The 12,300-nt window shown below is 46.2% G+C and overlaps 1 protein-coding gene across 11 annotated transcripts in view; it reads left to right on the top strand.

The window, feature by feature from the left end:
* The window catches only part of myt1lb (myelin transcription factor 1-like, b), an 88,534-nt gene that overhangs the window by 62,216 nt on the left and 14,018 nt on the right, over window positions 1-12,300 (top strand). For 7 of the 11 annotated variants that reach the window (XM_031580483.2, XM_031580485.2, XM_031580491.2 and 4 more), the window contains exons 9-13: window positions 1,922-2,012; window positions 3,235-3,342; window positions 3,618-3,850; window positions 5,344-5,636; window positions 10,998-11,285. In XM_031580483.2, coding sequence (XP_031436343.1) covers window positions 1,922-2,012; window positions 3,235-3,342; window positions 3,618-3,850; window positions 5,344-5,636; window positions 10,998-11,285 — 1,013 coding nt within the window. The remainder of the gene's footprint in view (window positions 1-1,921; window positions 2,013-3,234; window positions 3,343-3,617; window positions 3,851-5,343; window positions 5,637-10,997; window positions 11,286-12,300) is intronic. The other 4 variants (XM_031580493.2, XM_031580486.2, XM_031580494.2 and 1 more) reach the window with 2 other exon arrangements.

The following is a 12,300-nucleotide window of genomic DNA, read 5'->3' as shown; positions in this document are numbered from 1 at the left end:
ACCCCAAAGAAAGAAACCATCGTTATGCTCCTAAATGACCCAGACTGCAATCAAAGAAAGTGACTGTTTAAATGACAGCCTAGGAATTAGTTAGCATAAAAAATTTGCTTGTAAAGTGCCCAGATGTCAGAAGGGCCACGGTGAAATTGGCGAGGCCACTGAACTGCTGTGTGATTGGACACTCGTGGGTGTTCAGCAGGAGAGGGCAAGCTTTAACCTTGGACCATATGGCCAAAACTGAAATAGAGATAAAATGTTCCCCTCAGAAGGTGGTTACATTTTTTTTCTTTTTTTCTTTCAAGGAAACACTTGTTCCCTTTCATTATTAGAATGTGTTGGATCTTTAATCTTACTTTCAACCATTATTATGAAGGTTATTCATGTTCTATTAAAGACTAAAATATCCAATTTAAGTATTCAGTTACTATTTCACCATCTGAAATGTTTCTATACACAACCAGAATCAATCTGTTAGATGCATGGTGGCCATTGGAAGCTTACTGACACATTGATGCACACACACACACACACACACACACACACACACACACACACACACACACACACACACATATATATAACAGCAGCTCCCCCATCCTTTGCCCTTCTGGCTCCCAGTGGCAGCTCTGTTGCCACTGAAAGGTGACCTGTTGAGGGTGGTTGGGATATCGACAGGTCTCTGCTTAAAAATGCATTATCTGCAATGGAGCAGCTGCAGACCAAGTTTCCTCCTGTCAATTTGTGGTCAATAGCTCGGCCAGAGAGGACCCCATCAGAGACACAGACGTATTTGCACACAATGAGCTACCTGCAAAGGTGACCCGCTATACAGACATCTCTTACCTCCAGCACACACATAGGACGATTTGTTATTGACACCACAGTGTTGGTTTTTAGGATCCAATTTTTAAGGACACTTTCTGGCAAATGAGTTTTAAATTAGCTGTTCTGCTCATTCCACACACACATATCTACTGAATGAATGTACATCAGTTACAATTAAGCTTTCCTTTTTCGTGTAATCAAAACAATCTGCATCCCAAGGAGATCCAAAAACCTGAAAGCTTAAAATGGAGTTTACTAATAAAACTCATTATTACTGCCATTAAACAGTGCTCATCTGCCTGTGATAATACACAACATGTTCTTCTCTTCCTCGATGCAATCATTGCCAAACATCTGTTGTGCTTGGTGAAATACGCAAGGCATGGTTGTTGAGGTAGCCCATTTCATCCAATTAGAAGCACCGTGTTGCAATTAATATGTCAGTGAGTTGAGAAGATGTGGATAAGGCTTTAAGGAGGTGATAATGATGAAGTCAACAAGTAGAGGGTGCTTGCCAAGCCTCCCCTACCCACACTCCTTTGCACCTTCCATTGGTCCTCCAATACTTCCGGAGATCATTAATCTAATTGGTGCCCGTGGGGATTTAAGACAAGTATAGATTGTTGTTATCGTAAAAAGGTCTCGAAGACCAGGGCCTATTATCGCCCAAGGTGTACAATGAGGAAAGACTGGAGAGATCCTTTCTGCCTGTCACATATGATCCATTGGATTTTTCCTGCTGATGGAGGCTGCATTGTGTTTGTTGTGTCCACATTTGAAATATGAGGCTTGTGTCAAATAGTTTTACAGCACATATTTAACCTTTACAGAGTTGTTTGCTCAGACTGCTAGAGGCTGAGAAAAAGACGAATGTAAAGAGGGAGAGAATGAGTAGGGTGACGGTGGAGATGACTCAGCTTGGAGGTGGTTTGGCGTTGCGGTGGATGTGTTTAGTCTTCCTTCTGTCTGCATGTTGCATGCGATGAGCTTCCTCTTGTTTATTTGTCTGCTCTCACTTTTTAAACTGCGTAAAATGACTAATATTCGGACGTCTAACCTCCGCTGTTTTCCACTTCCTCTCTTGTCTGCCGTCAAGTTCTTGCAATGTATGAAAATGTTCTTAAGTGTCCTACACACGGCTGCACGGGACGCGGCCATGTCAATAGCAACCGGAACTCCCACAGAAGGTGAGTGTTCCACAAGAAGACAGCCATTTTGTTAGTCTTTACCAACACCTGTACTCCCTTCTTTTTTCCACTGTCTTTGTCTGTATTTCATTTCAAAACAGTTTACTGAATTTGAATATTGAATATTTCCAAATGTTTTTCCCTTTTTATTTTCAATATGTGTCAACACAGCAAATAACATTTAGTGTCGACAATATAAATTCTTATAGTAAAATTGCCCTCCTACAAAAAGGTTTTTTATGTAGGTAATGTTTTTATTTATCCAAATATCCTTTTTAGATTAACTAATTTAGGAATAAACTAATCAGTGAATATGAAATGTAAATATATGCTCAAAAACATATACCCCATGTAAATAGTCTGTTAACCTACAATAATCGAGAGAGAGAGATTATCTAAGTGAGGATCGCTGATATTTTAGGGTGAATCACGTCATATTTCCCTGTAACATCGGCATTTTTTGTCTTCTCTTAGCCCCTTTTGTTTGTCACTGTCACTGAGCTGCACATTACCGCTCTTTATGAAATTAGAGTGCCAATCCTCAGTCATTCACCTTGTACAGTAAAAGTCTGCTCCGAGGTGCTTGCAGAGGACAGGGTGTTACCCACAGCAGCTGTTGTGAGTAGCAGGTCCTAGCAGCAGCCATTTGCACCTCCATGACACCCGGTAGGGGGACATTGTGCTTCAGACCCGGGAGGTGCAGTAGGCTCTCCCCAAAGACCCCCCCCCCCCCCCCCCCCCCCAAAAAAAATAACCACATACACACACACACCCCAGAATTGTGCAAGATTGGCAGGACGTCTCCCTGCTTCTCGCACTTGTGCGCTCACACTCTCACACACACACACACACGCTCGCACGTGTGGGCTCACACCTCACGCTCACTCCACCTGCGCTTGCCGCCAGCTTCTCTCCTTCCCCCTTGGGACTTGAGCAGTCATTACAGTTGCCGAAAGTAATATTTAAAAGAGAAAGGAAGCGTAGACAGGGCCCTCGGTCTGATTCAATTGACTGGCACTCTCATCGTCAGGCACGGGTACAATTACAGGTACGCGCCTGACGGTTTTTTTTTTTTCTGTCCTCTTTGAGTTGGTGTGGTATGATATGTCAAGATGGATTAGTGGAGGAAGGGAAAGGCACAGGCCTGGAAGGGAAAGGCACGAGCGTGAGCAGGAGAGCCGTCCCTGGCGAATGGTGCTCAGTTGTTCCCAATCTGTTTCAGCCTCTCGGGGTGTCCCATCGCAGCGGCAGAGAAGCTGGCCAAAGCCCACGAGAAGCATCAGACCTGCGACGGAAGCAAGTCTAACCAGGCCTCAGATCGGGTGCTGAGGTAACTTCTCATCCTTTCTTCATTTCTTTCTTTGCTTGTATTGTTACATATGTTGTATGTATTTTGTATATCATTACTGAAGGCTTTGAAACATTTACACACTGTCCTGTATGCCTTTTACAAAGATAAAATTTTAGTTTTTGATAGAACTTCATAGACTTAATATTTAACTATTTCTGTCTTTACTCTGAAATATTAGTATTTTACATTATTCAAATGCTCACTCTTTGATGAATGAAGCACTGCAACCTTCCCCTGATGTCTTGGACCTACAGCCCCCCTCAATGTTTGTCTTCCAGGCCGATGTGCTTCGTGAAACAGCTGGAGATCCCTCAGTATGGACACAATGTTCCCACAACAACCCCGCGCTCCAACCTGGCCAAAGAGCTGGAGAAGTACTCCAAGACCAGCTTCGACTACAACAACTACGACAGCCACGGGGTGTATGGAAAGCGGGCCATCGCACCCAAGGTCCATGGCCGAGACACCTCCCCCAAAGGTTATGATGGTACGACTCATTTCCCTATGTCTGTGCTTCTAATATACCACACAATCAAATGGATGGTTAAGTCTTGTTCATTTATCACCTGCTTTGGACCACAATGTCCATAGCAGTTCCACCTCAAAGAAATTCTGAGATAAAACTGTGTTTGATCACAGGAGCAAATTTGCCAAGGCTAGGGGCTTAACATGAACAGCGAACTAAACTGAGGAAAAACGCATTCCGATGCTGAAGATAAAAAAAGCTGCCATCTACTGAGGAAATGAATGTAAATGTGATGATAGTTTCTCTCCACGCTCTGTGTACAACACTGGAGCCCTGCAAGGGAATAAGCCACCACCAAACACGTCACCAGAAGTCATTTAGCACAAATGCCTTCCATCACGAAATCATGAAATTGCTGCCAGAAAATCCCCCCCAACCCACACTCCCCACAAATAAAAGGTTTTTTTTTCAAAGCATCCACTCAATTTATAGTCTAATCATATATGCAGAGTGCATCTTCCCTTTGCTTCTACAGTCTATTCATAAGTCAGAAACTAATGCATGGAAATTAAATGGTCCAGGTGTATAATGTAAAGCAGAGTGGCTGAAAGTCAAGGTCTTGCCTAATTGTGGTGCTGGAGCATACATCTCTTAACATTGGCTGGGGGCTCTCTGGCCGAGCTTTAATAGGTGAGAGAGCTCTAGCTGGCAGCAGTGTTCACAGCAGGAGATGCCACTTTGAAGCCCAGCTGGTGGCTGAGGCACATTGTCTCTTTGTGCCACACAGAACCCCCCCCCCCCCCCCCCCACACACACACACCCACACCCACAAATACAAATATATGTATACACATGCACAGAAACACACACTGCATGGCTGTCCTACCCAGAACATTTGAACTCAGCATGCCTCCCAGCAGAGTCCACTACGCTCTCTCTCTCCTTCTCTCTCTCTCTCTATCTCTCTCTCACACTCTCTCTCTCTCTCTTTCTCTCTTTCTCTCTATCTGACTCTCACTCTCTCTCTCCCTCTCTCTCTCTCTCTCCGTCTTTCTCCACCCAAACGTACTAAACATTAAAAATCAATCCACTAAAGTAAGAGATAATCATATTTGATGACACTAAGATAAAGATCAAATGTCTCCTATGTGATAATGGGTCATTATGCCCATGCAACAACACATACAGGAAATGAGTGTCGTTTCGTTCTGAAGGATGAATGAAGGCGGTCTTTTCTCCTTCTGTGTGTACATGTTAACTGTTTCTCTATAGACACTCTGAGTGTCTGTGACTGGTCAATGAATGGGATTCTCTTTGTTTGTCTGTGTCTGTCAGTCCATGAGTTGTACACTGAGTGTGTGTTTGTGTGTGTGTGTGTGTGTGTGTGTGTGTGTGTAGACAGTAGATGTGAATCTAAGTACAGAATGTCTTTCAACTCAACATCTAAACATCTGCCTTCTTCCCTTCTTTGTGTGTGTGTGTGTGTGTTTGCACGTGCATGTATGACCCCCTAGCCAAGCGCTACTGCAAGACCTCCAGTTCGGCCAGCAGCACGGCCAGCAGCTACGCGCCCAGCAGCAGCAGCAGCAGCCTGAGTTGCGGGGGAGGAGGTGCTGGAGGAGGTGGTGGCGGAGGTGGCGGAGGGGGGAGCAGCGCCAGCAGCACCTGCAGCAAGAGCAGCTTCGACTACACGCACGACATGGAGGCGGCACACATGGCTGCCACCGCCATCCTCAACCTGTCCACGCGCTGCCGCGAGCTGCCCCAGAGCCTGGGAACGGGCAAACCCCAGGAGCTCTGCCCACGGGTACGTCTCCCAGCCACGCACCGCTCAGGTGGGGGAGGTGGGGGGTTGAGCCGGCGCCACGGGGGTGAGGAGAGGTGGAGGGGAGAGGAGAAAAGGGAAGACTGTGAGAGTTGGCGTAGATGTTTTTTGTCGTTGGAGAGGGGGTGTGGAAAGGAGTAGGGAAGTGATGGGGATCTGATGGGGATCTGTGTGTGAGTGTGTGTGAGTGTGTGTGTGTGTGTGTGTGTGTGTGTGTGTGCATGTGCGTGTGCGTGTCTGTGTTTGTGTTTGTGTGCCTGTGCTGGAAGCTGACTCCAGGTCTATCACGTCGCCTGGTGTGTAATGTGAGGTATTGTACAATGCAGCACTAATTTACCCCTCTAAATTTTAATTAAAGTGATGTTTTTCTTCAGGCTTTGCTGTTTGGCTCTGGCTGATTAGAAAACAGTGAGGATCGGGGCTGGATTGGCCCCCCATAAAATCACAGAAACACAGACGATTTTGTTACTCTTCCCTCATTTTTGTCAATGCGGTGAGTGAGGAGTAGTCCGAATTTGTCATTCAGAGGACAATGAGATCGATTAAAAATGAAAGAAAAAATCTGAAATGAAGGGCTATGATTCATCACAGTTATTGACGGGTCATGTGGTGCGGAGTCTAAAACCAATGCAGTGTGGCATTTATTGTATTTCCCTTTGAGCACAGGGCCACTGAACACTGCATGTCCAATTTGTCACTGCCCTAAATAACAACGGCTTGCAAAGGAGTCCACTCCCACAACTAAGGTTAGCCAGGAAGCAAGGCGAATGCTAACAGTGATAAGCAAGGGAAATGGGGGGTCTTTAGCCGCGCTAAACAGAAGGGCATGGCCGTATTTTATGCACACGTCTCTGCAGGGCCTTTTGATTTCCTGTCAGCAGATAAGATTTGGAGAGGGGCATGATGGGAAGGCATGGGGGAGGCTCTTTGAAATGAGCATGAAATGTAATTTAGCGAGGAGAAAGATGCCTTGGCGATGTATTTCCCACTGTAAACAGGGGTCTAATGTCCAAAGAAGCAAGGGCAGGCAGCTGAGCGCTAGCAGAACAGTGAGGATGTTAACAGTGTGGCATATACTAGCAGAACAGTGAGGATGCTAACAATGTGGCATATGCTAGCAGAACAGTGAGTATGTTAACAGTGTGGCACATGCTAGCAGAACAGTGAGGATGTTAACAGTGTGGCACATGCTAGCAGAAGAGTGAGGATGCTAACAGTGTGGCACATGCTAGCAGAACAGTGAGGCACATGCTAGCAGAACAGTGAGGATGTTAACAGTGTGGCACATGCTAGCAGAACAGTGAGGATGTTAACAGTGTGGCACATGCTAGCAGAAGAGTGAGGATGCTAACAGTGTGGCACATGCTAGCAGAACAGTGAGGCACATGCTAGCAGAACAGTGAGGATGTTAACAGTGAGGCACATGCTAGCAGAACAGTGAGGATGTTAACAGTGAGGCACATGCTAGCAGAACAGTGAGTATGTTAACAGTGAGGCACATGCTAGCAGAACAGTGAGGATGTTAACAGTGTGGCATATACTAGCAGAAGAGTGAGGATGCTAACAGTGTGGCACATGCTAGCAGAACAGTGAGGCACATGCTAGCAGAACAGTGAGGATGTTAACAGTGAGGCACATGCTAGCAGAACAGTGAGGATGTTAACAGTGAGGCACATGCTAGCAGAACAGTGAGGATGTTAACAGTGTGGCATATACTAGCAGAAGAGTGAGGATGCTAACAGTGTGGCATATGCTAGCAGAAGAGTGAGGATGCTAACAGTGTGGCATATGCTAGCAGAAGAGTGAGGCACAGGCAGGAGAGAGGACTGGGATGTGGTGGGCGAGCAGAAGTGCTTTAAGCAATAGAAGGGAGAGAAAAAAAGACAGAGAGATGCAAGGAAAGAGCTTCTTTCTTTTTTCGTCTTGCTCCCTCTTCACATTTGATCTTTTATGATAAAGAGAGAGAAATTAGACTGGCAGCTAAATTCATCCTTGGATGCCAAAGACTGACTGACAATGGAGGGAAAGCGTCCTTGCCGTAGCGTTGGTCAACTAGCTGTAATAGCAGAGAGGCTCTAAGCCATTCCTACAGGCAGATCAATATTCCTTGAACACCTCCAAATTCCACCTTCATCTTCCTCCAGTTTTTCTTTTTTCATTGTGAAAAATGACTCTTTCTTCTTAGCCAAATGTGTGCATTTCTCCACTTTCTGTTTCAGCACCTTCTCTCTGTTGGTTAGTTGCCTTGTTTGGTTAGTGTCATGTGGCATCTCCCTGTCTCTCTTTTCTTGTGTTGTTTGGTCGCACTTTGCATCTCTCTCTTTCTCGCTCTCTCTCTCACTGTCTCTCTATCTATCTATCTATCTATCTATCTATCTGACTTCCTCTTTGGTTATTCCCTCCGTGGTTTACCAAGGGCTTCATAGGTCAGGGTCAGCAGGCCTAGTCCATCTCTCCAACACTTATTTATTCTCTCCATCCTCTCCTCTCCTCATCTCTTTCTCCTTCATTACCCCTTTCTCTTTTTCTTTCTCTCTCCCTCTAATTAAATCTGATGCACACTGCAGGCTTGTCACACAGGCTCTTCCAACACTGAGGGAACACAACACAATAGAACACAGACACGCACACACGCACACGCACACACATGCACACACACATACACACACACACACAGGCACAGTCACGCCCTCTGTCACACAGTCTGTCATATGATACGCACGCTATTCTGACTGAACAGAGAGGCAAAACAAAAAAATGTGCTGCTAATTTGATGGCAAGTGAATGTGTTTCTGAACATCCTTCCTGCTGTAATTAGCCAATGCTTTTGGAGCATGAGGAGAGAATTTCACATCTGCTTTCAGTTGTGCATCACGGCAAATAGCTTTACCGAGCAAGTATTAAAAGCACACATACACATACACACACAAGCCCAACAGCATGCTTTATATCTCCCTCCATTTTCTCTCATTCTCTGTCCCTTTCTATCTCTCTCTCTCTCTCTCTCTCTCTCTCTCCCTCCTCCTCCTCTCTTTCACACTCTGTCCGTCTCTCAGCCTTTCTGTTCTGTTCTCTCTCCTTCCATCCCTCTGCTGCTGCAGTGAAAGGTTGTAATTAAAGGGAGCGAGCGTGTGAGCGGGTGCCGGGGGGTTGGGGGGGCTATGTGTGTGTTCATGTGTGTGTGTGTGTTTGCGAGTGAGTGTGTGTGTATGTGTGAATGTGTGTGTGTGTGTGTATATATGTGTTTGCATGTGAGTGTGTGTATATATGTGTTTGCATGTGAGTGTGTGTATATGTGTAAATGTTTGAGTGTATGTGTGTGTGCATGTGAGTGTGTGCGTGACTGTATGCGTGTGTGTTCGCGTGAGTGTTTGTGTGTGTGTTCGCGTGAGTGTTTGTGTGTGTGTGTGTGTGTGAGAGTGGTAGAGGCAGTGCCAGTGGGGGGTGGGTGCTGGGCTGGGGGTTTGATTGAGATAGTAATGCTGTCGCTCCTGCTCCAGGGCTGGCCGTTGCTAGCTCAGCTCACCAGCTAATTGCTTTCCAGCTGCCAGTGGTGTGTGCAGGCAGGCACGCCTCTCCTCCGAGTGCTTGGCTGTGATTGTTTGAGTGTGTGTGTGTCCATGCATGTGTGTGTGTGTGTGTGCCGTGTGTGTGTGTGTGTGTGTGGTGCCATGTGTGTGTGTGTGTTTGTGTGTGTGTGTGCCGTGTGTGTGTGTGTGCGCGCGCGCGCTGACATACATGCGGGTACAAGCTTGGTAATAATGAGAGAGAGGGAAAATCAGCCTTGGGGAGCACAGCATCATCACATAGCGTTAGAGTTAGAGCAAAGGATTTCCCCCAGCTAGAAATCGAGAAATAGGGGTCAGAATGTGTCCACACACACATACATATGCAGTGGAAGCCCCCCCCCCCAGAACATGGAATGTGCCCCTTTATGCTCTTCCTAGAACATAATCAACCTGGGTGTAGTTCCCAGTTTCTAATAAACCTGTGTCTTAATTTCAGTGAAGTCAGTCTATTTGGGGTTTGTGTTCTAATGCAGAGGGCTAATTATTTCAGCTGTCTGTGTTACGTGACTGTGTTTTAGTTTTTTTCCCAATCATTCAGACACTTATAGACAAACAGACACTGATACACACACACACACACACACACACACACACACACACACACACACACACACACACACACACACACACACACACACACACACACACACACACACACACACACACACACACAGCCACCTCCTCTTTTGTCCAGATGCATCAGAGTCAAGACGGAGTGGCTCCTCTGACACAGTGGAATGCAGAGCAGGGACTGAGGCTCAATGAACTAGTTGAAATTTCATTACTGACATGAAGTGGGTCTGGCTCCTGGCCTGGCAACACATACCCAACGGTGCCCCAGTTCATCCTGACACGACCTTTCACTGCTATGTTCAGTGTTCAGTGTTCACTGTTCACTGTGTTAATATGTATGCATGTACTGATGTACGTGCATATATCTATGTGGGAAAATCTGTCCTTGTGTCTGTACATACGTATGGTATGTTTTTATATCTGCAGTATTCAGGTTTTGTGTGTCTGTGCGTGTGTGTGTGTGTGTGTGTGTGTTTGTTTGTGTGTGTGTGTGTGTGTGTGTGTCTTTGCGTTTGGGGGGAGCCTTGGAGTAACGCGTCATGACAGGCTGCTTTAGTTGTGCTTGAGATTCCATTGTTGTACTGTCCCTTCAAACAATGTGCCATTTCCTATGTGTGTCATTGTAAAAGGAGACGCCAAGTCATGCACACTCACCACTGCAACATGTACTCATGTGATCAGCCACAGCCATGTCTCCAGCACGTGTTGATACTTTGTCATGTACAGCACCATTGGTGATAGATTTCAATCCACCTCCATGCATGTGTGCACATACACAATTTTGCAGCACGGAGCCAATGCAATCATTTTGAACACACACACACACACACACACACACACACACACACACACACAGAGAGAGAGAAAGTTAATGCAGTAAATGCAGTAAATACATGTTCTAGTAGCCCTTGCTGAGACTGAACAGAGAGGAGGATAAATGAGAGAGAGAGTGACAGATAGAGAGAGAAGAGAGGAAGACCTCTCACATCTCTCTCTTGCTCTCTTCCCCCCTCATCCCTGCACCTCCTTCCCTCCCCCTTCTCATGCTTTCTACCTCCATTCTTCTGCCTTTTTATATTTCTTTCTTTTCTCCTTCTATTATCTCTTTATCTCCCTCTCTTTCCTTGTCTATCTGTTTATTCTTCTACCCCCCCCCCTTCTTTCCACCTGCTCCCACCTCCTCCCTCTCTCCCTGTGGTAGAACCCGGACTTAGAGTTGGATGAGAACGGCACGCTGGACCTGAGCGTGAGTAAGGCGGTGGTAGTGGCGCCGCACCACCAGCAGAGGGAGCCGCCGCTGCCCGGGCAGCCGCCACAGCTGTGCGAGCGGGAGGGCAGCTGTGCCGTGCTCACGCCGCTGGAGCCCATGTCGCCCCGCCGCCAGGCCCTGCTGAGCGGCCACTGCTACCCCCTGGGCCAGGCCGACTGCTGGGACCCGCCCCTCGACTACGCCAAGATCAAATGCATCGACGAGGACGACCCCAAAGAGGTGCCGCTCCCGCCCACCTGCCACCTAAACCCCCCCCCCCCCCCCCCCCCTACCCAATAACCCCCCTACAGTATCCTCCAGAGCCCTGCTGGCAAGACACACATACCTACTCACAGAAAAGAGAACTCACGCAGAGCTGTGCTAGGTGGACAAAGCTCACATAAAATATATTGATGCACACATACGACCGCACCCAAGGAATTTGTCTGTGGTCTGTGCTATACACGTGGGCAAGAAAAAATGGCCGAGAAATTTTGGCAATGCAATCCAGAGGGTATTCGAAACTGAAGAGTACCCTGAACACAGCTGCCACTGCCTTTGTTTTCTCCTGCGTGTGCGCATGTTTCGGAGAGATGAGAGAATACTGTACACATACGAGTCCTCTCTCAAGTGTGTGATGAATACACAGAAGCACACATTTAAAAATGCAGACATCCCCATACAAACACAAAGATACAGAAACACACACACACACACACACACACACACACACACACACACAGTCATATGTCACTGAACATTTTTAAGCATGCAGCTCAACATCTGTCACTTCTTTGCCTCCTCTGGGCTCCACCCTCCATTGTGGTTGTTGTGTTTTAAACATCCTCTGTGCCGTTTCTCACTTCTCTTCTTCAGTACATATCACTCATACATCCTATACATTGTCAAGAGTGCCTATATATGTGTTTGTGCCTGTGACAAAAAAAAAACATCTGTCATTTGTCAGATTGAGGAAGTGCTTCGAAATTTAGAAGTAGAATATTTCTGGATTATTTATCACTTGCATCACTTTTTACCAAGGGCTTTTTTATGAAAAGAAGTTGGCATGAACAAAAATTATGTTTAATTTAATTTAATTTAATTTAATTTATATTTGCAGTACAGCTCTCAGGCATTTGATCTTTTTTCCCTTTGGTCATTTAATTCCATAAAAACCACAAGTCCTTGGTGAGGTAGATATTTCCTACACCATTTGTTACCAGTAAACATTATTCTGTTTTGACACTACTATCTT

Source organism: Clupea harengus, chromosome 14 (assembly GCF_900700415.2).
Source record: "Clupea harengus chromosome 14, Ch_v2.0.2, whole genome shotgun sequence".
NCBI classification, from domain to species: domain Eukaryota; kingdom Metazoa; phylum Chordata; class Actinopteri; order Clupeiformes; family Clupeidae; genus Clupea; species Clupea harengus.
The sequence above is the reverse complement of the archived record's forward strand: the minus strand, read 5'-3'. Positions and strand labels throughout refer to the sequence as shown.